At 36.1% G+C, this 23,340-nt stretch overlaps 1 protein-coding gene across 2 annotated transcripts in view; it reads right to left on the reverse strand.

Annotated features, from left to right (window-relative positions):
• Positions 1 to 9,955: 9,955 nt before the first annotated feature.
• The window catches only part of ESF1 (ESF1 nucleolar pre-rRNA processing protein homolog), a 62,952-nt gene continuing 49,567 nt past the window's right edge, over positions 9,956 to 23,340 (reverse strand). For both annotated transcript variants that reach the window (XM_047068984.1, XM_047068985.1), the window contains exons 11-14: positions 22,201 to 22,288; positions 13,881 to 13,963; positions 11,534 to 11,680; positions 9,956 to 10,813 (exon numbers count right to left, since the gene is read on the reverse strand). In XM_047068984.1, coding sequence (XP_046924940.1) covers positions 10,520 to 10,813; positions 11,534 to 11,680; positions 13,881 to 13,963; positions 22,201 to 22,288 — 612 coding nt within the window. In that variant the 3' untranslated portion in view covers positions 9,956 to 10,519. The remainder of the gene's footprint in view (positions 10,814 to 11,533; positions 11,681 to 13,880; positions 13,964 to 22,200; positions 22,289 to 23,340) is intronic.

Genomic DNA, 23,340 nt, shown 5'->3' on the forward strand with positions numbered 1-23,340 from the left:
TGTCAAGATTGAGGAATTCATCCCAAAAGAAAGAACAAGAAAAGGTCATGGCCAGGGGTCTAGTCAAAATAGATACAAGCATATGCTTGATCTAGAATTTATTTATTTATTTATTTAAAAAAAAAATTTTTTTTTCAACGTTTATTTTTGGGACAGAGAGAGACAGAGCATGAACGGGGGAGGGGCAGAGAGAGAGGGAGACACAGAATCGGAAACAGGCTCCAGGCTCTGAGCCATCAGCCCAGAGCCTGACACGGGGCTCGAACTCACGGACCGCGAGATCGTGACCTGGCTGAAGTCGGACGCCCAACCGACTGCGCCACCCAGGCGCCCCATGCTTGATCTAGAATTTAAAGCAACAATTATAAGGATACTAGATGGGTTTGAGAAAAGCATTGAAGACATCAGGAAAACCCTTACTGTAGAGGAAAAAAAAGGTAAAAAACATATCAGGCCGAAATGAAAAATGCAATAACTGAGATTCAAAACCAACTGGTTGTAAAGACCACAAGGATAGATGGAGAGGAATGAATAAGTGATATAGAAAATAGAATTATGGGGGGAAATGAAGCTGAACAATAAAGGGAAGTAAAAATCTTAGATCACAAAAGTAGACTTAGTGAACTCAGTGACTCTATCAATTGTAATGATATTTGTATCATAGGAGTCCCAGAAGAAGAAAAGAGAGAAGGGGGCAGGGAGAAGGTTTATTTGAGGAAATTATAGTTGAAAACTTCCTTAATATGGGGAAGGAAACAGATATCCAAATCCAGGAGCCACAGAGAACTCCCATTAAAATCAACAAAAGCAGGCCAACACCAAGACATATTGTAGTTAAATTTGCAAAATATAAAGAAAAAGACAAAAGAAGTTCCTAACTTATAAGGGAAGACCAATAAGGTTAGCAGCACATCTCTCCACAGAAACTTGGCAGGTCAGAAGGGGGTGGCATGATATATTCAATGTACTGAATGGGAAAAATATGCAGCCAAAAATATTCTATCCAGCAAGGCTATTATTCAGAATAGAAGGATAGATAAAGAGTTTCCCAGACAAACACACATTAAAGGGGTTTGTGATCACTAAAACAGCCTGAAAGAAATATTAAAGGGGACTCTTTCAGTGGAGGAAAAACACAGAAAGCAACAAAGACTAGAAAGGAACAAAGAAAATCTCCAGCAACAGTGACAAAAAAAGTAATAAAATGGCACCAAGTTCATATCTATCAATAATGACTCTGAATGTAAATGGACTAAATGCTCCAATAAAAAGACGTAGGGTGTCAGAATGGATAAAAAAAAAAAAAGACCCATTTATATGCTGTCTACAAGAGACTCATTTTAGACCTAAAGACACAAGCAGATAGAAAGTGAGGGGGTGGAGAAATATTTATCATGCATATGGACATCAGAAGAAAGCTGGAATAGCAAGACTTACATCAGACAAACTAGATTTTAAACCAGAGAGTGTAACAAGAGATGAAGCAGGGCACTATATAATAATAAAGAGGCTTATCCAAAAAGAAGACCTAACAATTGTAAATATTTATGCTCCCAACTTGAAATAACCCAAATGTATAAAACAACTAATACCAAGCATAAAGGAACTCATTGATAATAATACAATAATAGTAGGGGACTGTAACAGCTGACATACATCAATGGATAGATCATCTACACAGAAAATCAACAAGGAAACAATGGTTTGAATGATACACTAGACCAGATGGACTTAACAAATATATTCAGAACTTTTCATCCTAAAGCAATAGAATATACATTCTTTTCAAGTGCACATGGGGCATTCTCCAGAATAAATCACATACCAGGTTACAAATCAGGCTTCAACAAGTGCAAAAAACAAGTACAAAAAGATGGAGATCATACCATGTACATTTTCCAAACACAATGCTATGAAACTTGAAGTCAACCACAATAAACAATTTGGAAAGACCAAAAAGACATGGAAGTTAAAGAACATCCTACCAAAGAATAAATGGGTCAACCAAAAAATTAAAGAAGAAATTTTAAAAAATACATGGAAATGAATGAAAATAAAAACATGACAGTCCAAAACCTTTGTGATGCAGCAAAAGCAGCCATAAGAGAGATGTACATAGCAAGACAGGTCTACCTCAAGAAGCAATAAAAATCTCAAATAAGCAACCTAGTCTTACACCTAAAGGAGCTAGAAAAAGAACAACAAATGAAGCCTAAAGCCAACAGAAGAAGAGAAATAATACAGATTAGAGCAAAAATAAATGATAAAGAAAACAGTAGAACAGATCAGTGAAACTTGGAGCTGATTCTTTGAAAAAATTAATAAAATTAATATACCCCTAGCCAAATTTATCACAAATATAAGAGAAAGGATCCAAATAAATAAAATCACAAACGAGAGAGGAGAAATAACAACCAACATTGCGGAAATACAAACAGTTATAAGAGAATGTTATGAAAAACTATATACCAAAAAATTGGACAATCTGGAAGAAATGGATACATTCCTAGAAACATAACATATAAACTACCAAAACTGAAACAGGAAGAAATAGAAAACTTTGACAGACCAACAATCAGCAAAAACAAATTGAATCAGTAATCCAAAATCTCCCAACAAACAAAAGTCTAGGGCCAGATGGCCTCATAGGGGAATTTTACAAAACACTTAAAGAAGAGTTAGTATCTCCTCTTCTCAAACTATTCCAAAAAATAGAAATGGAGGAACAACTTTCAATCTCATTTTATGAGGACAGCATTACCTTGATTACAAAAAGTAATCAGACAAAGGCTCCACTAAAAAAGAGAACTATAGGCCAATATCCCCGATGAACATGGATGCAAAAATTCTCAATAAAATACTAGCAAATTGAATCCAATAGTACATTAAAAGAATCATTCACCACAAAAGAATGGTTCAATATTCATAAATCAACCAATGTGATACACCACATTAATAAAAGAAAGGATAAGAACCATATGATTCTTTCAATAGATGCAGAAAAAGCATTTGACAAAGTACAACATCTATTCTCGACAAAAACCCTCAACAAAGCAGGGGTAGATGGAATATATCTCAACATAATAAAGGCCATATAGGAAAAAAAAAACCCACAGCTAATATCATCCGCAATAGGGAAAAACTGAGAACTTTTCCTCTACAGTTAGGGAGAAGACAGGGATGACCACCATCACCACTGTTATTTAACATAGTGCTGGAAGTCTAGCCCTGGCAATCAGACAACAAAAAGAAATAAAAGGCATCCAAATCAGCAAGGAAGAAGTCAAACTTTTCACTATTTGCAGATGAATTGATACTCTACATAGAAAACCTGCAGGACTCCACTAAAAAACTGCTAGAACTGAGACACTAATTCAGTAAAGTCACAAGATATAAAATCAATGTACAGAAATTTGTTGCATTTCTATACACCAATAATGAAGCAGCAGAAAGAAAAATCAAAGAGTCAATCTCATTTACAATTGCATCAAAAACCGTAAGATACCTAGGAATAAACCTAACCAAAGAGGAAAAGATCTGTACTCTGAAAACTATAAAACCCAAGGGCATCTGGGTGGTTCAGTCCGGTTAAGTGTCCAACTCTTGATTTCGGCTCAGGTCATGATCTCACAAATTGTGAGATCAAGCACTATGTCAGAGTACAGGCTCTGTGCTGACGATGTGGAGCTTACTTGGGATTTTCTGTCTCTCCCTTTCTCTCTGTCCCTCCTCCACTCACACACACACACACACACACACACACACGCGCTCTCTCTCTCTCGCTCTGTCTTTCTCTCAAATAAATGTTAGAAAAACTATAAAACACTTATGAAAGAAATTGAAGATGACACAAAGAAATGGAAAAACAGTACATGGTCATAGGTTGGAAGAATAAATATTGTTAAAATGTCTATACTACCTAAAGCCATCTACACATTTAATGCAATCCCTATCAAAATACCACTAGAATTTTTCACAGAGCTATAACAAACAATCCTAAAATTTGTATGAAACTTGTTACAAAAGACCCTAAATAGCCAAAGCAGTCTTGAAAAAGCAAAACAAATCTGGAGGCATCACAATTCCAGACTTTAAGTTATATTACAAAGCTGTAGTGATCATGACAGTATCGTACTGTCAAAACAAACAAAAACAGACACAGAGATCAATGGAATAGAATAGAAAACTCAAAAATGGACTCATAAATATATGATCAACTAATCTTCCACAAAGAAGGAAAGGATATCCAATAAGAAAAGGCCAGTCTCTTCAACAAATGGTGCTGGAAAAACTGGATGGCAACATGCAAAAGAATAAAACTGGACCACCTTCTTAACACCATATACAAAATAAACTCAAAATGGATGACAGACCTAAATGTGAAGAGGACACCATCAAAATCCTAGAGGAGAACACAGGCAGTAACCTCTTTGACATCAGCCATAGCAACTTCTTACTAAATACATCTCCTAAGGCAATGGAAACAAAAGCAAAAATAAACTATTGGGACTTCATCAAGATAAAAAGCTTCTGCACAGCCAAGGAAACAATTAACAAAACTAAAAGGCAACCTTCAGAATGGAAGAAGATATTTGCAAATGACATATCGGATAAAATGTTAGCATCCAAAATAAAAACTTATAAAGCTCAACACCCAAAAAACAAACAATCCAGTTTAAAAATGGGCAGAAGACATGAATAGACACTTTTCCAAAGAAGACATTCAGACCATGAATGTCTGGCCAACAGACACATGAAAAGATGCTCAACATCATTCATTATCAGGCAATTACAAATCCAAACTACACTGAGATACCACCTCATACCTGTCGGAATGGCTAAAATTAACAACACAGGAAACAACAGATGTTGTCAAGGATGTGGAGAAAGGGGAAATCTCCTGCACTGTTGGTGGGAATGCAAACTGATGCAGCCACTCTGGAAAACAGTATGCAGATTCCTCAAAAAAATAAAAATAGAACTACCCTATAACCCAGCAATAGCACTACTAGGTATTTACCCAAAGGATTCAAAAAAAGTGATTCAAAGGGAAACATGTTTATAGCAGCATTATCAATAGTCAAATTATGGAAAAATCCCAAATGTCCATCGACTGATAAATGGATAAAGAAGATGTGTTATATATAAACAATGGAACATTACACAGCCATTTGCAGTGACATGGATGGAGCTAGAGAGTATTACTCTAAGTGAAATAAGTCAAAGAAAAACAAATGTCATATGATTTCACTCATATGTGGAATTTGAGAAGGAAAACAGAAAACCATAGGTGATAAACACACACACACACACACACACACACACACACAGAGGCAAACCATAAAGCAGGCTCAACTATAGAGAACAAACTGAGGGTTGCTAGAAGGGAGGTTAGCGGGGGGATGGGTTAAATGGATGATGGGTATTAAGGAGGGCACTTGTTGTCATGAGCACTGGGTGTTGTATGTAAATGATAAATCATCAAATTCTACATCTGAAACTAATATTATATTACACTGTATGTTAACTGGAATTTAAATCAAAACTTTTAAAAAGGAAAAAAATGGGCAGAGGACTTAAACATTTTTCTGAAGATACACAAATGGCAAACAGACACGTGAAAAGATGTTCAACATCACTAATCATCAGGGAAATGCAAATCAAAACCATAATAAGATATTACCTTACACTTGTCAGAATGACTATAATCAAAAGACAAGAAATAACAAGTGTTGGGGAAGATGTGTAAAAAAAAAAATCTAATGCACTGTTGGTGGGAATGTAAATTGGTACAGCCACTGTGGAAAACAGCACAGATGGTCCTCAAAAAAATAAAAATAGAAATACTATAAGATCCAGTAACTCCTGTACGACGTATTCAGCTGAAGAAAACAAAGAGTGATTTGAAAGATAGATGCATCCTTATGTTTATTGCAGCATTTATAATAGCCAAGATGTGGAAGCAACCCAAGAGACCACTGATAGATGAATGCATAAAGATGTGGCATGTGTAGAGGCACCTGGGTGGCTCAGTCGGTTAAGCAGCCGACTTTGGCTCAGGTCATGATCTCACCGTCCGTGAGTTCGAGCCCCGTGTCGGGCTCTGTGCTGACAGCTCAGAGCCTGGAGCCTGTTTCAGATTCTGTGTCTCCCTCTCTCTGACCCTCCCCCGTTCATGCTCTGTCTCTCTCTGTCTCAAAAATAAATAAACGTTAAAAAAAATTTTTTTTTAAAAAAGGTGTGGCATGTGTGTGTGTGTGTGTATAAATACATGTATATATATAAATTCATGTGAAATATTTATATTTATATATATGGTCTTCTGCCCATTTATATATATACATATATTTATATGTATGTATACACACACACAGGAACATTACTCAGCCATAAAATGGATGACATCTTGCCATTTGCAATAACATAGATGGATCTAGAGAGTATTATGCTAACTGAAATAAGTCAGAGAGAGACAAATACCATATGATTTCACTTATATGTGGAATCTAAAAAACAAATGAATAAAAAAACAAAAAGCAGAAATAGACCCATGAATACTGGGAAAACAGATAGTTGCTAGAGGGTAAGTGGGGAGATGGGCAAAATTGGTGAAAGAGAGTGAGATATACAGCCTCCATTTATGCAATGAATAAGTTGCAGGAATAAATGATACAGCATAGGAAATACAGTCAGCGGCATCATAATAGCATTGTATGGAGACAGATGGTATCTCACTTGTGGTGAGCATAGCATAACATACAAGCTTGTCAAATCACTGTGTTGTAGACCTGAAACTAAAGTAATATTATATGTCAACTATACTTCAGTAAAAAGGAAAAAAAAATCCCCACAAAATTGCCTTAAATATGCACATCCATTGGGGGAAAATTGACATATTTACTGTGTTGAGTCTTATCTCATTTGTCTTTGGTTTCTTTCACCAGCATTTTGTCATTTTCAGCATACAAATTCTGCATGTTTTGGTAAGTTTTTACCTAAGTATTTTATTTGATTTGGAACTGTGGTTTAAAAAAATTTTTTTAATGTTTATTTTTGAGAGAGAGAGAGAGAGAGAGAGAGAGAGAGAGCGCGCGAGCATGAGCGGGGGAGGGGCAGACAGAGAGGGAGACACAGAATCCAAAGCAGGCTCCAGGCTCTGAGCTGTCCGCAGAGAGCCTGACGAACTCACGAACTGCAAGACCATGACCTGAGCCAAAGTTGGACACTTAACTGAGTCACCCAGGCGCCCCGGAACAACTGTGTTTTTAATTTGTTTTCATATTCCATTGTTAGTACATATACAGAAATGTGATTAATTCTTGTGTGCAAGACATTGTATCCTATAATCTTGCTGAACTCATGAGTTTGAGGTTTTTTTTTTTTAATTTATTTATTTTGAAAGACAGAGGGAGGAACAGAGAGAGGAAGAGAGAGAATCCCAAGCAGGCTATGATGTGGGTCCCCATCTCACGAACCATGTGAGATCATGACCTGAGCTGAAACCAAGAGTTGAACCCAGGCGCCCGTTTTTGTTTTTGTAGATTCCTTGGGATTTTCTATGAGGGCAATCGTATCATCTGCAAATTGGAACAGTTATATTTCTTTCTGTCCAATCTTTATGTATTTTTTACTTTATTCGTTTTTTGCTAGAACTTTCAGTATTATGTTGAATGAGTAGTGAGAGTGGACATTGTTTTAAGGATACCTGGGATATGTTTATGCAGATATAAGACAAGCAGACATGGGAATGACAGTCATGATGTAAGTTTTTTATACTCATATTCCTTCAAAAATGGGGGCATAGCATATCACAGAAAGGGGCCACAAAGAGAAACACTAGGTTTGGTCAGGAAGCAGAGAGGGCAGGGGAAGATATGGGCAAGAGCTTTCCTTGTGGTTTCTTTGGGGAGGGATGGGCAAGATGGGATAAGCAGGTTTAGGATTTGCAGTAGGCTCTAGGGTACATGGGCTGTTCCTAGTATGTCTGCTTCTGGGACACAGGGTGAATAGAGTAGGGGGATAGAGCCCTGAGTGTGAAAGCCCAGTAAAGGAGGTGGTTGGCGATATGGGCTCTGGATTGGTTGGTTTGCATTTGAAAAGCGTGCTTGCTTGCAAGTTATTTACTATCTCCAGGAATTGGCTAGCATGGGGTGGGGCAGTTTCTCTAGGGTCAGTGAGGCTTCAGCGGTCAAAGCCATCATAATGCAGAAAACTTCCAGAGACAGGGTTAAAACAGCCTTGCTTCCTTCTCAATCTTAGGAAAGCATGCAGTCTTTCACTAGTCAGTATGTTAATTTTAGTTTTTTCATAAAGATACTCTTTATCAAGTTAGGTAGTTTCTCTCTATTCCAAACCTATTATTGATCATGAATGGGTGTTAGATTTTATCAGATACTTTATCTCATCAATTGATATGATTTTATTTTCTTTAGTCTGTGAATATAGTAGATTATGTTGATTGAATTTGAATCAGCCAGCTCTGTGTACCTGAAATTAAACGCCATTTATTGGTATGGTGTATAATTCTTTTTACAATGTTGGAGTCAATCTGCTAATTTTGAGGACTTTTATGCCTAAATTCATGGGACAGATCCTCCAGGAGTCACATTTCTACATACTAACCATGTCAGTCAGTGTTTTTGTACTGTCTTTGTCTGGTTTTGGTATCAAGGATACCAACAATAAACAAATAAAATAAATGTGACCTTAAAGGTCACCCGAACTATTCTCACATTGTTGGAATTTTGACAGTGTCCACTTTTCCCCTGAGTTTTACTACTAGCAATTATTTATTGATATCCTCACATTCTTGGTGTGGAATGTTTATTTAATGTACCTGATAATGCTATTTTCATTTTTTCTTCTACCTAAAAAGTATCAATTCTTTGAGAAAAGGAGTCAGAGCTATGCATAACTTAGAAGCTCAACTTATTTGTTGTAAGCAATTACATGCCTGATTAGTAATATGAGATTTACAATTAAAAAGTGACTTAAAAACATAGAACTCAAAAACAAAAACAAAAAAACAAACCAAACCAAACCAATCAAACACCAAAGGGCTAAGTTTCACAGGAATCTTAAAATCAAACCCTGAGTAATTCCTACATTATGATTAAATAGTTTAAAGGAAACGAATAATTATAAAACTGTTTATAGACTATATTCATAAACATATTAAGATTCATGGTCTTTCAGCGAGTGAAAGACTGGGAAGTTCACAGAAGCATCGATAGGAACACTGCTTTATTTGGCTGAATTACCTAACAATGCCAGTGCTTTATGAAAACATACACACACACTACTTTGCCTTTTTCTCTGTTATAATGAGCAATGTCCTCTTTTTTTCCTTTCTCCTTTCAGAGTCTGTTTATACGCCCTTGTCATCTTGATATCCCTCTGAGTTTTCCATCCTTTTATTCTTAAAAACACATACTACATTAGCAGGCTTGAATTTTTATATGAAAAATGTTAAGCTTACTATTTACCACAATCCTGGCTAAACTCCTACTGCCTTTCAGGAGCTACCGTATTTATCATTTGTTCTAAGTGACCATTTTGTTTTTTACCTTATTTATATAGCACATTTAATTCTCCTCTCTAAATGGTTAATAGTTTATAAAACCTAGGCCAAAGGAGATCCAGGAGTATTAAGGCCCTACAGGTGTGTTTTAACTTAATTTTAAAAGGAATTAAGAATCCTTAAACTCTATAGCAACATATCTACCCTTCTAAGCATTCCAAAAATCTGAAGGGCAGACAGAATTTTCTGTTACTACAAATAGAAAAATCATTGCAGAGCTCACGAACATTTCAAATACAATTATGAGCAATGCAAACCTGGAACTGCCTCTTCGTAGAGTTGTCCTCTTAGTCAATTTTTCAGGTATTTTTTCAGAGAGTTTATTTAAGGTGCTATATATAAATATAAAAGTAAAGAAGTCAGTGCTACACAAAATAATAAAAATAGTTTATACTTTTATTTACAAATTAATTTCATAAACAAACTATAATAAACATGAACAAACAATGAAGTTATTGGCTTCTATCCATTATGGCCAGAAAAATAAATTTACATAGATGCCTAAATCTGCCTCCTTTTCCAGAGAAATTAATATATTGCATCTACATATTTTCAAATTGTTCCTAACTCTTATTCAGACTTAACAACTGGGCACTGCTCTATTTTTATAAAGAATTGTAAATAATCTTTTAAAAAATTAGGACAAGAGTAATTTTCTACTAGTATGACTCAATTTCATAAAATACAAAAATTTTATAAATCTTGTATTTCAGTTTAATTAAATTAATTATGATTAATCTGTGGAAACATACAGAACAAATCTGTCAATCATCCACAATTAAGTCAAACTGTTGTATAGGGGAAGAAATTTTACAACTGTCAGAATAAGATTTTATTCATATTCTTGAAAGGAAGCTTTGTTCCCAATAAATATTCCCTCTATCACTTCAGTACACTTTAGGAGAACACATTCTCAATCCAAAAAGAAACAACAAACAGCTATTTGACTTTTTGTTTTTTTCTTGCTTGAAACTGCTCTGTTTTGTTTTTCACAGATTTAATCAACATTGACAAGGCAGGATCAATGGACCTCTTTTGTGATTCCTTTTGAATTTCACTCTCTTTTTTCTTTATTGCCTGAGTAAGTTCTTGTTCTTTCTGTTCTCTCTGCCGGGCTTTCTCCTCAAGGATTTTTTCCATAGCTTTTGTTTTCTTGAAATTAGGATCTGAAGGATCCAAATTGAACAAGTGGGAAGTATACATTGCCTGAAACCGTGCATCCTTAACATTTACCTGCAAATACAAAAGAAAAACAAATAAATTAATAAATCAGAAGGCCCAAAATGGGGCCAAATTTTGAAGTGAGTTGTTGATTATATAAAATACAAATGTGAGCATTTTGTATTGATTCATTAGAAAACTGTATCCCACAGACAGTCAATGGAGTTTTAAGGCCTACTCTTGGAAGTCATTAAGTAGTTACTGACTGCTGTTTATAGATTTTTTTGTACAGGCTCAATCAAACCCACACATAAGGCCTGTATGACTATTAGGAATATGTACTTATTAGCAAAAAGAGGGAAAAGAGGGAGTGACAGAAACAAGAGATATAGCAATGAAAAAAGTATAGCCTATTGCAGTGGCTATTGTACACAGTGATATGATGTGACATGAACCTGTTATTTTTCAGTCAAGCTTGAGTATGCATATCTTTCCCACTGTGAGCATCACACTGCATGCGATTCTAACATTAAAAGGTATGTATTTTTGGTGCAATAGGGCTACCAAAAGACAAGCCAATACTTCACCTGGTACCCAACTAAATAAACAGTGATTTGATCCACCCTGGGATGAACTGGCTGTTTTGGACTAAAAGATGGTAGCTCTGGCTCTACTACGGGCCCTACTTAAGACATTTCAGGCTAACTTTGGTTGTGCTCAGTGATCATCTCCAGAGTTGACTTTAAATTCAATACCACCTTTAAGAGGCTAATGACTTTTGTCCCTGGTTACCTCAAAGTCATCCTCTAATAATTCCTTCTTTTTCATCAGCAGTTTTTTCTTCTTTTTGCTTAGATTCTGGTGCTCTACAATCTTATTATAATTGAAGTGTTTCTTGCTCTCTTCCTCCTCGTCCATCATGAGCAGAGCCATTTCAGCCTGTTGAGAGAAAATAAAGATCAAATACACAACAGTGCTTCTTTTCCCCCAAGCAGAAGTATGGGGCACAGATATCCCCTCTAGGAAGAGAACCTGGTCGCTAATGCTCTGGGACATCATTTATCATCTATAAACTGACTGTAGATTATCAAAACTCATAAAGAAACCCAAAGATCTTGGTAGAGCAATAAGGTAAAAGTTTTAGAAGCATCACCAAGAGGAATGAAAGTCTGTATTTAAAAACCAGACATTTCACTTATTATAACTGGTTAATAGGCTATAGAAAAGATTCCCTAAATCTCTCAAATAAAAATTTCTCATTTTCACTTTGGTCTTTAAAAAAAATGTATTTTTTTTAATGTTTATTTATTTTTGAGAGAGATAGAGAGACAGAGTGTGGGCAGGGGAGGGGCAGAGAGAGAGGGAGACACAGAATCTGAGGCAGGCTCCAGGCTCTGAGCTGTCAGCACACAGCCTGACGAGGGGCTCAAACTCACTAACTGTGAGATCATGACCTCAGCTGAAGTTGGACACTTAACCAGCTGAGCCACCCAGGTGCCCCATCACTTTGGTCTTTTTAAGTAATGACACTCAATCTAACAATGTGTAGTATTTTGTGACACAAACTACACTTTCCAAACATGTGCTTTAACAGCAAGGTATTTCTTCTTTCTTTTGCTTTTTTACCTTTAACTTTTCAATATTGATACATTTCTATAAAGGCAGGATTTTAATATTTGCTTCTGAAATCTAATATGTCTGTTTCCAATGAGGAGTAGCATTTTCTACCAACCATGGGATTAAACACGAACTCTGAGGAACTGAGTAAATACTAGAGAAAACGTGTACTAGAGAAAATACAGAGTATGCTGTCAGGCTTTGGTGAATTTTCCTATACTAACACTTAAATGGCTTTAATTTCCTTTCACTTTCATCACTGGCACTTTTAGTTGGCTTTCTTTTTTAAAGCCATTTTCCACAAAAGATTTTCTTTGTGTTCCTTTACTCTATGAGCATTACTATTATGTGCAATAAATGGAGGTTAGAAAATATGCATTATGGTGCAGAGTTTAGGTGACCAGTCAGGCTGACTCCCAGGGAGTGACATGAACATCAGTCATAGGGACACTGTTGACTCCAATTCCTATCTCAACAAAAATACATATTAATCTGTGCCATGGATCTTTGGAGTCACTGAAGCATAAGGGTCACTGCATTTTCAAGAAAAACTTTAATTTTATACATTAAATTTATGTTGTTTACATAATAAGAGAGAAATTAGCACCTGACAACATAAAAGCAGTCTGAATTACAGGACAGATCTGGATTGAATTAAAACTTATGGCAATATTATTTCAAGGTTTTAATAGTAGTATTTTTGGTCTTACAGTAAGAATTTAAAAATTTTTTAATTTTTTTATTAAAAAAAATTTTTTTTACATTTATTTATTTTTGAGAGACAGTGAGACAGAGCACAAGTGGGGGAGGGACGGAAAGGGAAGGAGACACAGAATCTGAAGCAGGCTCCAGGCTCCAAGCAAGCGTTCAGCATAGAGCCCAATGCAGGGCTTGAACCCACGAACCATGAGATCATGACCTGAGCCGAAGTCGGTCACGTAACTGACCAAGCCACCCAGGAGCCCCCCCCAATTTTTTTTAATGTTTATTTATTTTTGAGAGAGAGAGAGGGAGAGAGCCAGAGAGTGAGTGGGAGAAGGGCAGAGAGACAGAGACACAGAATCCAAAGCAGGCTCCAGGCTCTGAGCTGTCAGCACAGAGCCTGATGTGGGGTTCAAACCCGTGAACCACGAGATCATGACATAAGCCAAAGTCGGATGCTTAACCGACTGAGCCACCCAGGTGCCCCACAGTAAGAATTTTTAACAATGAGTTATTTTCCTTTTAATCAAAAAGGACATGCTTTGGGTTTGAGATAAATTTCAACTTTGTACTAGTTGGAAAAATGTTTGGTAAAACTTAAAAACTGCACTGCTAAAATACTTAATTATGTGTTTTATAACTTAATTATAAATACCATTGCTATATAAGTTTTACCTTTTATAACATATTTTTATTTTTTATATTTTATTTTATAAGTTATTTTTTTTTAGGGACAGTAGAAACTTATGCAGACAACTAACTTCATTTAAACTGTACATATCAATTATCCACTAGTCATGTAACAACGATCATGTTTTACCTTTTGTCTTTCTATTTCAGCTTCTTCCACTGGAGATATGCCATCTTTTGTAGATTTCACTGATTTTTTCTTTTCTTTTATACCTGGCACAACAAACCAACACAGAAGGGGGGAAAACTGTAAGACTATTCATAACATTCTGACTATGCTAGGAACAAAAATGCAAGATATCTAGGAATAATCTTATCAATAAACATATAGAAACTGAAGAAAGTAAAAAAATATTACTAAGTGATGGCTATGGGTGTGAATGAAATAATACATCTGGATGGGGTGACTGAATATTATAAAGAAGGAATTTCTTCCGAAAGTAATGTATGATTACATCATTAACTAAAAAAGAAAAACCGTAAGATCATTTTAATAGGTATAGAATATGCATTTGATAAAATTCAACATCCATTCATGAAATAGAACAGTTATGGCTTAGTATATAATAAAATGCAGCACCATACATCACTGGAAAAAGAAGAGATTATTGAATAACTGGTGCTGGGCAACTTGCTTTATTCTGGGGGAAAAAAATTGAGTTGCAGCATCATCTTACAATGTACAGGAAAATAATGCAGCTAGATTAAAGAGTTTAACATTAAGGGGGAAAAAAACAACACCTAAGAGATATCCAGGAGAATAGTTATCTGAGCTTAAATAGAGCTTACATTTTTAGTGTAAGAACAACAGAAGAAATCACACAGACACAAAAGTTACTTTAGTATATAAACTCTTAAAACTCTGTATATAAAAACCTCATCTGGAAAATGAAAAATTCATCTTTGCATTAAGAATTTCACAGTAAAAGTTTAACAAAACTCTCATTCTCTGAAGACAAATTTGATCTTCGGTTAACTTTCTAGTGCTATTTTTGGGCAAAACTACTTATGGTGATAATGGCTCCTTATTGGTACCCTGCTTATATTCCTAGGGACTCAGGGACTTCTGGAGACAAGATGTTAGATGAGATGTTCTTGTCCTGAGTGACAGGTAGTCATGAACAGCAATTAAAGGCACTTGAGTCTGGAGCAGTTGACCTGGGTTTAAATTCCAGCTGTACCACAGTTCGGTTAAGGCAGTGTGGGTCTGTGTCCTTATCTGTAAAATGGCGATTATAATAATAGCACCTACTTCATAGGGTTACTGTGAGGACTAAATAAATTAGTAAACATGAAGAGGTCAGTTAATACCTAACACACAGTGCTATAAAGTGCTTGTTGTTACTGTTATGATAGTCTGACTATACATACATAAGATGTCCTGGGCTCCTTGGTGATCATGCTGATGCCTGATTTTTTTCTTCCTTTTTTGGGTCTTTGGAGTAGGAGGGATACAAAGGGAACAGGTGTCAGGGTGCAAAAGTATGAAACACTAGTGCAACGAATAAGACGGTTCAGAATCTACAAAGACATGTTCTGTTACTCTAGAATGTTATTACACGATGCCAATCTTCTCTGAACTACTGAACACGGTCTTCTTTGGCTAAGCTGTGTTCTGCACTTCCAACGCAGAGAAACCAATGGTCTCTAAGCTTACATAGTACTTACTATTGTGATAGGCAGCAGCACTGTTCTCTTCACTTTATATATATTAACTAATTTAATCCTCACAACAATGCTGAGGTAGATTCTATTATTTGTTATAATCTTCATTCTGTGGATGAGGAAACCAAAGCACAGAGAGCTTAAGTAATTCTCTCAAGTTTAGTAAGTGAAGGAACCATGATTTAAACTTGAGCAGTCCAGCTCAGGCTCTCTAATGTTAATCACTAAGCTATATTCCTTCACTATCAAATGTCATTCTCCTTCTAACAACTCTTTCCATTTAAAATGCATTTTGTGGGAATGCAAGCTGGTGCAGCCACTCTGGAAAACAGTACGGAGGTTCCTCAAAAAACTAAAAATAGAACTACCCTATGACCCAGCAATTGCACTACTAGGCATTTATCCAAGGGATACAGGTGTGCTGTTTTGAAGGGACACATGCACCCCCATGCTTATAGCAGCACTATCAACAATAGCCAAAGTATGGAAAGAGCCCAAATGGCCATCGATGGATGAATGGATAAAGAAGATGTGGTATATATATATACAATGGAGTATTACTCGGCAATCAGAAAGAATGAAATCTTGCCATTTGCAACTACGTGGATGGAACTGGAGGGTATTATGCTAAGTGAACTTAGTCAGAGAAAGACAAAAATCATATGACTTTACTCATATGAGGACTTTAAGAGACAAAACAGATGAACATAAGGGAAGGGAAACAAAAATAATATAAAAACAGGGAGAGGGACAAAACAGAAGAGACTCATAAATATGGAGAACAAACTGAGGGTTGCTGGAGGGCTTGTGGGAGGGGAGATGGGCTAAATGGGTAAGGGGCACTAAGGAATCTACTCCTGAAATCACTGTTGCACTATATGCTAATTTGGATGTAAATTTTAAAAACTAAAAAATAAAATTAAAAAAAATGCATTTTGTGGGGTGCCTGGGTGGCTCTGTTGTTTAGGGGTCCAACTTTGGCTCAGGTCATGATCTCATGGTTCGTGGGTCTGAGCTGCACGTTGCTGCATTGGCCTCGGTGCTGACAGCTTAGAGCCTGCTTTGGACTCTGTGTCTCCTTCTCTCTCTGCCCCTTCTCCACTCTCACTCTGTCTCTCTCTCAAAAAATGAATTAACATTAAAAAATGCATTTTGTTGTGAAAAAGTAAAATTCACAGAATATAACATGGTTGAATAACTGCAGCTAATGAGGGATAATAAGAAAAGCAAAGCCTAAAGTGGAGAGAGGCTTTAGAAACTGCTCCGTGTGTATTAAGTCCCTGCTATACTTCGGCAGCCATACCCAGCTGAGAGAAAATGCCAGCATAAAGTGTTTAGGTTCACCCCTCAGTGCTACCAAGGCATTTGTCTACATTTCCAGGAAGAAATATTTGTAGACAGCCCTTCTTCCTAAAGTGAAAATCTTTATTGCTCCTATCTCAAATATTCTCCAGGAAATGGAGGTATCTATTTTCAGATTATAACGTTTTCTCTATTTTAAAGAATGTGTATCTATATCTATATATATATCATCAGGGTTCTAGTTTCTTAGGGTCTGACTTCCACACCCTAAGTTTACTTCTGCTCCTATGTTCTCAAGGCAAGAGTTCCTTCTGAAGTGAATGGACAAGTGACGTACGCAGAAGATCATCCCATGGCAGGAAAAAAACAGGCTGTATATGATTAATACATAAAGGAGATAAAGATCTTCATATACAACTGTGGGAAATGATTTCAAAGAACCCACAACTGTTCCAGATTTTATAACAACCTGGTGAAAAGTAATAAAAATAAACTTGAAAGAAAGATTGTAGCAAAGGAGGAAAAAGAATCTCCAAAATGGTAAGGGTTAAAAATGATATCCAATTTTAGCATGATAAAAATTTTTTTGCTCACAAAGAATTTACTCTGCCGGCCTGAACTGTTTAGTCAGAAGATAAATAATGTGTAGAAATCCTTTCTGCACTGTTAACAAGATCACATTAAGAGAGCATATCTTATTTATTTTTTTTTAAACATTTTTTTTTTTCTCCTTGGAAAGTTTTCAGACCTAAGTTAGATAAGAGTACTAGGGAAATGAAAGTCCCTGTTCTGAAATGTTGTATTTATTTTTTAGTAAATCTTCTGGCAAGTAAAAAACCACATGTCCTGGGACTGCTGCAAAAAGTACATATGGATGATTCTAATACATTGACAGAGATTCAAAATCAGATGTTAATGGCTTAAAAAAATAAATCTAAACAATCTTTACTGGGGCTTACTATCCTTACTATCTCTTTAAGCAACAAATGTAACAGAATACATCTATGGAAAAAGATTTGTTGTAAAAAAAGTTGACCTGTACAAGGAATATCTGTAAAGGAAATTTCATATTCTATTACTTGTAATGTCTGAGAAGCGGTCTCATAAAAAACTTCTTCCAGAGGGTTTAGCTGAGTACTTCTTAGGAAAACAGTTAAAAGAATTCACTGGAGGGCAAATGCGGTCTCAGTACTGACCAGAAGGGAGTGATAAAGCCCCTTGCAATTCACTGTTTTTGTAGCAAGTTCCAAGATTAACAGATACAGATTGTTAATCATCCTTTGGACCTGGACATTCTGGCTTTTCTGGGAAATCCAGCAGTTCCCTATATCCACTTCTTATACACATGGGTCCTTGGCTCTGGCTTTGGTCTTCACAACATACTCGTAGGGTTACAAAATGGGAGCCCATTTAAACTCAAGTTCTACCATTTACCACTGGCCCTTGGGCAATTCAACTATGTTTTTTGAATTTCAATTTACTCATCTATAAAGTGGGCTGAAGTTTGGATTAGAAGACAGAGTACATATAAAAGCATTTTAAAACTGCAAGCCAACATATGCAAGCAGTAGGATATAAGCACTCATCATACTGTTTGAATGAATCAAGTATGTATACCATATTATTAGATTTTCAGGATGGCTTATTGTTTATCAAATATCTAGGTTGTCAAGACAAAGGATACATTTTAATAGGGTATATTTACATGTGATGTATTTTATTTCTCTCCTACTTCTTCAAAAACAAAATCTTATTAAAGAGTTTATGCAATTAGACAGCAATAAACAAATTTTTCCAATACAGCTGATACTTGAACAACACAGAAGTTTGGGGCACTGACCCCCCACATGGTTGAAAATCCATATGTGCCTTTTGACTTCTACAAAACTTAACTACTAATAGCTTACTGTCAACCAGAGACCCTACCAATAACATAAACAGTCGATTAACACATATTTTGCATATTTGTACCTACTACATTTATATTTTTATGATAAAGTTAGAGGAAAGAAAAAATGTTATTAAGAAAATCATAAGAGAAAATACATTTACAGTACTGTACTACATTTATAAAAAAAATCCACGTATAAGTGGATTCACAGTTCAAATCCATGTTGTTCAGGGTCAACTGTATTTCATTTCTAAGAGAAAAAATTAACTATTAACTAGTTCTAGAAATACATTATTTTTGAACCTCTCATTTGATATCGTTTGTAGTTTAGAAAAAAATTATAGCAAGTTTATAGTGTACGGGAAAAACAGAAGGAAAAGTGAGAAAAGATTTCTAGTACTCACAACTGGCTCCTAACCCAAGCCAAACATCAGGTCTGGCATTAATCAATGAACTCAATTCCTCCGTATTTTGAAGAGTATGTAAGTTTAGCTCTATGGGATTGCCAAGGGCAAAGGTGTTACAAATGTATCCAAGTCCATCTGGCTTAAAATGTCTCTGTCCTGCTCAGCCATGGGGCTTGAACTATACACCCTTCCAAACACTAACGCTTTTCCTCCTACTCCACAGCTGCTCCTTCTCAGTTTCTTCAACTTTCTCCCTACCTTCCAAGTAGTACCTTCTCCAGTATGACAGAGTAATAGTGCCTTGTGTAAGCTTTACCCAACCTAGAGCCCAATCACGCACCCTCCTCTCTTACCAATGCTTTTAACTTCCAGTTCTATGGTTTGAAATACTATTTATATGCTATTGATTCCTAAGTTTGTACCTGCACTGACTTTTCGGCTGATCACCCAGACTTCTTTATAAATGTAACCTAATACATCTCAAAGTGATTATACCCAAAATGGAACTATTGACCTTACTTCCCACCCAAACCTACTGTTTTTACATTCCTTCCTAACTCAGTAAATGGAAGAATATTCTTCTAGAGACTCAAAACAAAAATCTAGTTCTGCTAAATTTCTTCCTTATTCAAATAAGTCCACAAGTGTATGTCTAAAATATATCTAGAATTCCATTTACTTTTTTCCTTCCAATTCCATTACTGGCATGCTACCTAAACCAGTATCACCTCTTGAAAAGCCTGGTCTCTCAGCTCTCACTGATGCCTTTTCTTCAATCTGTTCTCTTCACAGGAACCAACATATACACCAGATCATGTCATGTTCTTGCTTAAAGACCTTTCAGTGGCTTCCTGCTGTTAGGAGAGTAAAATCAAAATGTGTTGCCATGACACAAGGCCATGCAGGGTTGATCCTGTGTCCCAGCCTGGCCTCCTATCAAACTCCTCTGACCATTTTCCAGTCACATGGGGTCTTTCAATTTCTCCAACACAAGTTCTTTCTCACCTCACAGCCTGTATACCTACTTTTCCCTTGTTTGCAATGTTCTTTATGCCTGACTCCTTCTTATTCTACAGGTCTTATTCAAATGTCACCACCTTGGAAAAGCCTTTTTTTTTTTTTTTTTGGCCCCCCTCTGTCTCTAAAGTAAGCTACTCTTCCTTCCTCCCAGTTTTATCCTCTATATTACGCTATATTCTTTAAAGTTTGTTTATTTGGGGTGGGGGGGGAGAGAGAGAGAGAGAGAGAGAGAGAGAGAGAGAGAGAGAGAAAGGAGAGAGAGAGAAAGAAAACACGGAAGGGGCAGAGAGAGAGGGAGAGAGAATCCCAAGCAGGTTCAATGCTGTAAGTGCAGAGCCCCATGTGGGGCTCAAACCCACAACTGTGAGACCATGACTTGAGCCAAAATCAAGAGTCAGACACTTAACCGATGGAGCCACCCAGGCACTCTTACCCTATTCTCTTTAAGACACTGATCTTACAATATCTTACAATATTCTTATCTGTTTACCTGTTTAGCATGACTTCCTTAATACCACAGACTTCTCAAGAAACATAACCGTGCTTGTATTATTACTGTTATATCTCTAGCCTAGCAGAGTGTCCAGCACCGAGGAGGCAATATTTATTGACAGTATGAATAAACAGACATGGCAAGATACATTTTTTTTGTCCTAAAATTTATGTAAAAAAAAAAATTCTCAGCCTTTCTGTTTTTCTTTTCCCTTTAAAGAAACAACTTAAGCCCAGATACAAATAATTACTCTTAGGATTTATTCTGAAATCAAAAGTATATTGAAAGCAAACAAATTTTATCTACACTTTTCCTTGGAACTTCTGCTACTACCTTTAGTGAGAGCTTATTCACAATTTACATGTGCTGATTCCAAGACACAAGCCACCCCAAGCCATCAAACAATTTAACTTACTCTTTGAATCCTGCCCTGAATTCTACAATCTGACCAGACTGTACATGCCAAATGAAGCACTTTGGAATGAGAACAAGGAAACTATAATGCTTTGCATTTCTCCATTATAAACTTGGTTTTCTGAAAGCAGAGGATAAGGCTAAAATCCATCATCTTCTAGAAATGACCGCTCAGGTATGATAAAAAGCAGAATATGCTAAGTTTCCATTTCCCTTTCCAATTCCTAAGAATCTGACATCCTATAATAGACTTTATTCATCTTGATCTCCTTTTTCATCAAAAAAAAAAAAAAAATGCGAGTGCTAAAAGGCTGTAACAACCAGGAAATAATTTTGAGCAATTTTGACTTTCCTGTTGAGAACTATTCTGGCCCACTAGTCACCAGGGACAAGAAGCAGGGAAACTTCATAAAATCCTTCTCTTTACAATGCCAGCTTGGAGTTGCTCCAGGAGTAAGCCTTTTGGAGTTCATGTGTGTGGTATTCTGATCAGGAAAAAGGCAAAATGCATGAGAACAAATGGAAAATGCTTATAGTAGTCTCTGTACTGACTTGTGTATGTATGGGCTGAACCTTACCACACACATTTACACATAACCAAAAGGTAAGAATGAAAGCATTAGGGAAAGAATGAGCAGTGCATATATGATGGAAACAAAGCTCCTTGGATACAGGAAATCAAATACCAGATAGTTCTGGGATCCAAGGTAAAAGGGGAGGAAGCTGGCTTTCATCTACAATGATGAAGCAGGATAAATGTAAAAATGGATAAATGAAACATAGATGTTTTTGTATATTTGAGCAGAAAAGCTTTCATGCTACAACACCATATAAAAATTCTAAGAAATTTATACACACATCCACATAAACAAATTTATTTCACACTTTCACTTTTTCAGTCTTTGTAAAGACCTAGAGATATGTCATAGAAAAGCAGTGTAAGCACACAAGAAGATCACTTCCTTTCCCCTCATCTTTTTATAGTCAATCTGTCTACAAGGATATTTCCAAAACAGGGATCCCTAGTAAACCATTAAATCAATCACATCACCAAAGCCTCCTATAATGAAATTATTTGTATGCTGACCCTTTGTAACTGGATAGATGTTTATACCCCAAAGGACAGACCTTGCTTATAAGCCACTAAAAGAGGTACACAAATTCTAGGAATTTTAAGAGAATGAGTAGTTTACACTGCTTCTACCCATGTCACCTTTCTTTAAATTCCAATTAAAAACTCAAATATGGGCTGGCTTACCTATTTTTGTAATTTCTTCGGCAAAGTATGGGTCATTCAGATCAACATCAGAGGGAAGTTCATCTTCACTGACCTCTTCAGCAAGAGCCTTAAGGTGAATATAAAAATACATACAGTTTATTACAAAGACCATGAAGAAAAATCCTATCATTTCTTTTTCTTTTTTTATGTAAGTACCCTATTTTTTTTTTAATTTAAATTCAAGTTAGTTAATCTATAGTGTAGTACTGGTTTCAAGAGTAAAATTTAGTAATTAATCACTTACATATAACACCCAGTGTTCATCCAAAAAAGTGCCCTCCTTAATGCCCATCAACCCAGTTAGCCTATCCCCCCACAGCAACCCCTCCAGCAACCCTCAGTTTGTTCTCTGTATTTAAGTTTTTTATGGTTTGCCTCCCTTTCTGTTTTTATCTTGTCTTTCCCTTCCCCTATGTTCATCTGCTGTGTTTCTTAAATTTCTCATGAGTGAAATCATATGATATTTGTCTTCTGACTTATTTCACTTAGCGCAATATACTCTAATTCTATCCATGTTGTTGCAAATGGCAAGATTTCATTCTTTTTGATCACTAATATTCCACTTTGTGTATATACATATATCCATAAATATATATATCACATCTCATTTCTTTTATTTTTTTTAAATTTTATTTTTTTAATGTTTATTTATTTTTGAGAGAGACAGAGTGTGAGTGGGGGAGGAGCGGAGAGAGAGAGGGAGACACAGAATCTGAAGCAGGTTCCAGGCTCTGAGCTGTCAGCACACAGCCCAACACAGGGCTCGAACCCACAAACTGCAAGACCATGACCTGAGCTGAATGAAGTTGAACGCCCACCAACTGAGCCACCCAGGCGCCCCAACATCTTATTTCTTTTAAATCAAACAGTACAATCTAGAATGAAACCAGTTTTTAAAATTAATTTGTAAAATAACTCCTATCTGATCATTCTTTTGTTTCTTCAACAAATATTTATGGATAAAGATAAATATTTATGGAATATTTAATAAATGCATAAAGCTATGTAGGGTTGTTGGGAAAAGTGAAAGTTATCAGATACATGGTTTCTGTCTTTAAAAAAATTATAATCTGGTGCCTGGGTGGCTCAGTTGATTAAGTGTCCAACTCCTGATTTTGG

Source organism: Lynx rufus, unplaced genomic scaffold (assembly GCF_022079265.1).
Source record: "Lynx rufus isolate CCGP_SWC_20201006 ecotype Redwood Valley unplaced genomic scaffold, mLynRuf1.p SCAF_8, whole genome shotgun sequence".
In the NCBI taxonomy this organism is placed as follows: Eukaryota; Metazoa; Chordata; class Mammalia; order Carnivora; family Felidae; genus Lynx; species Lynx rufus.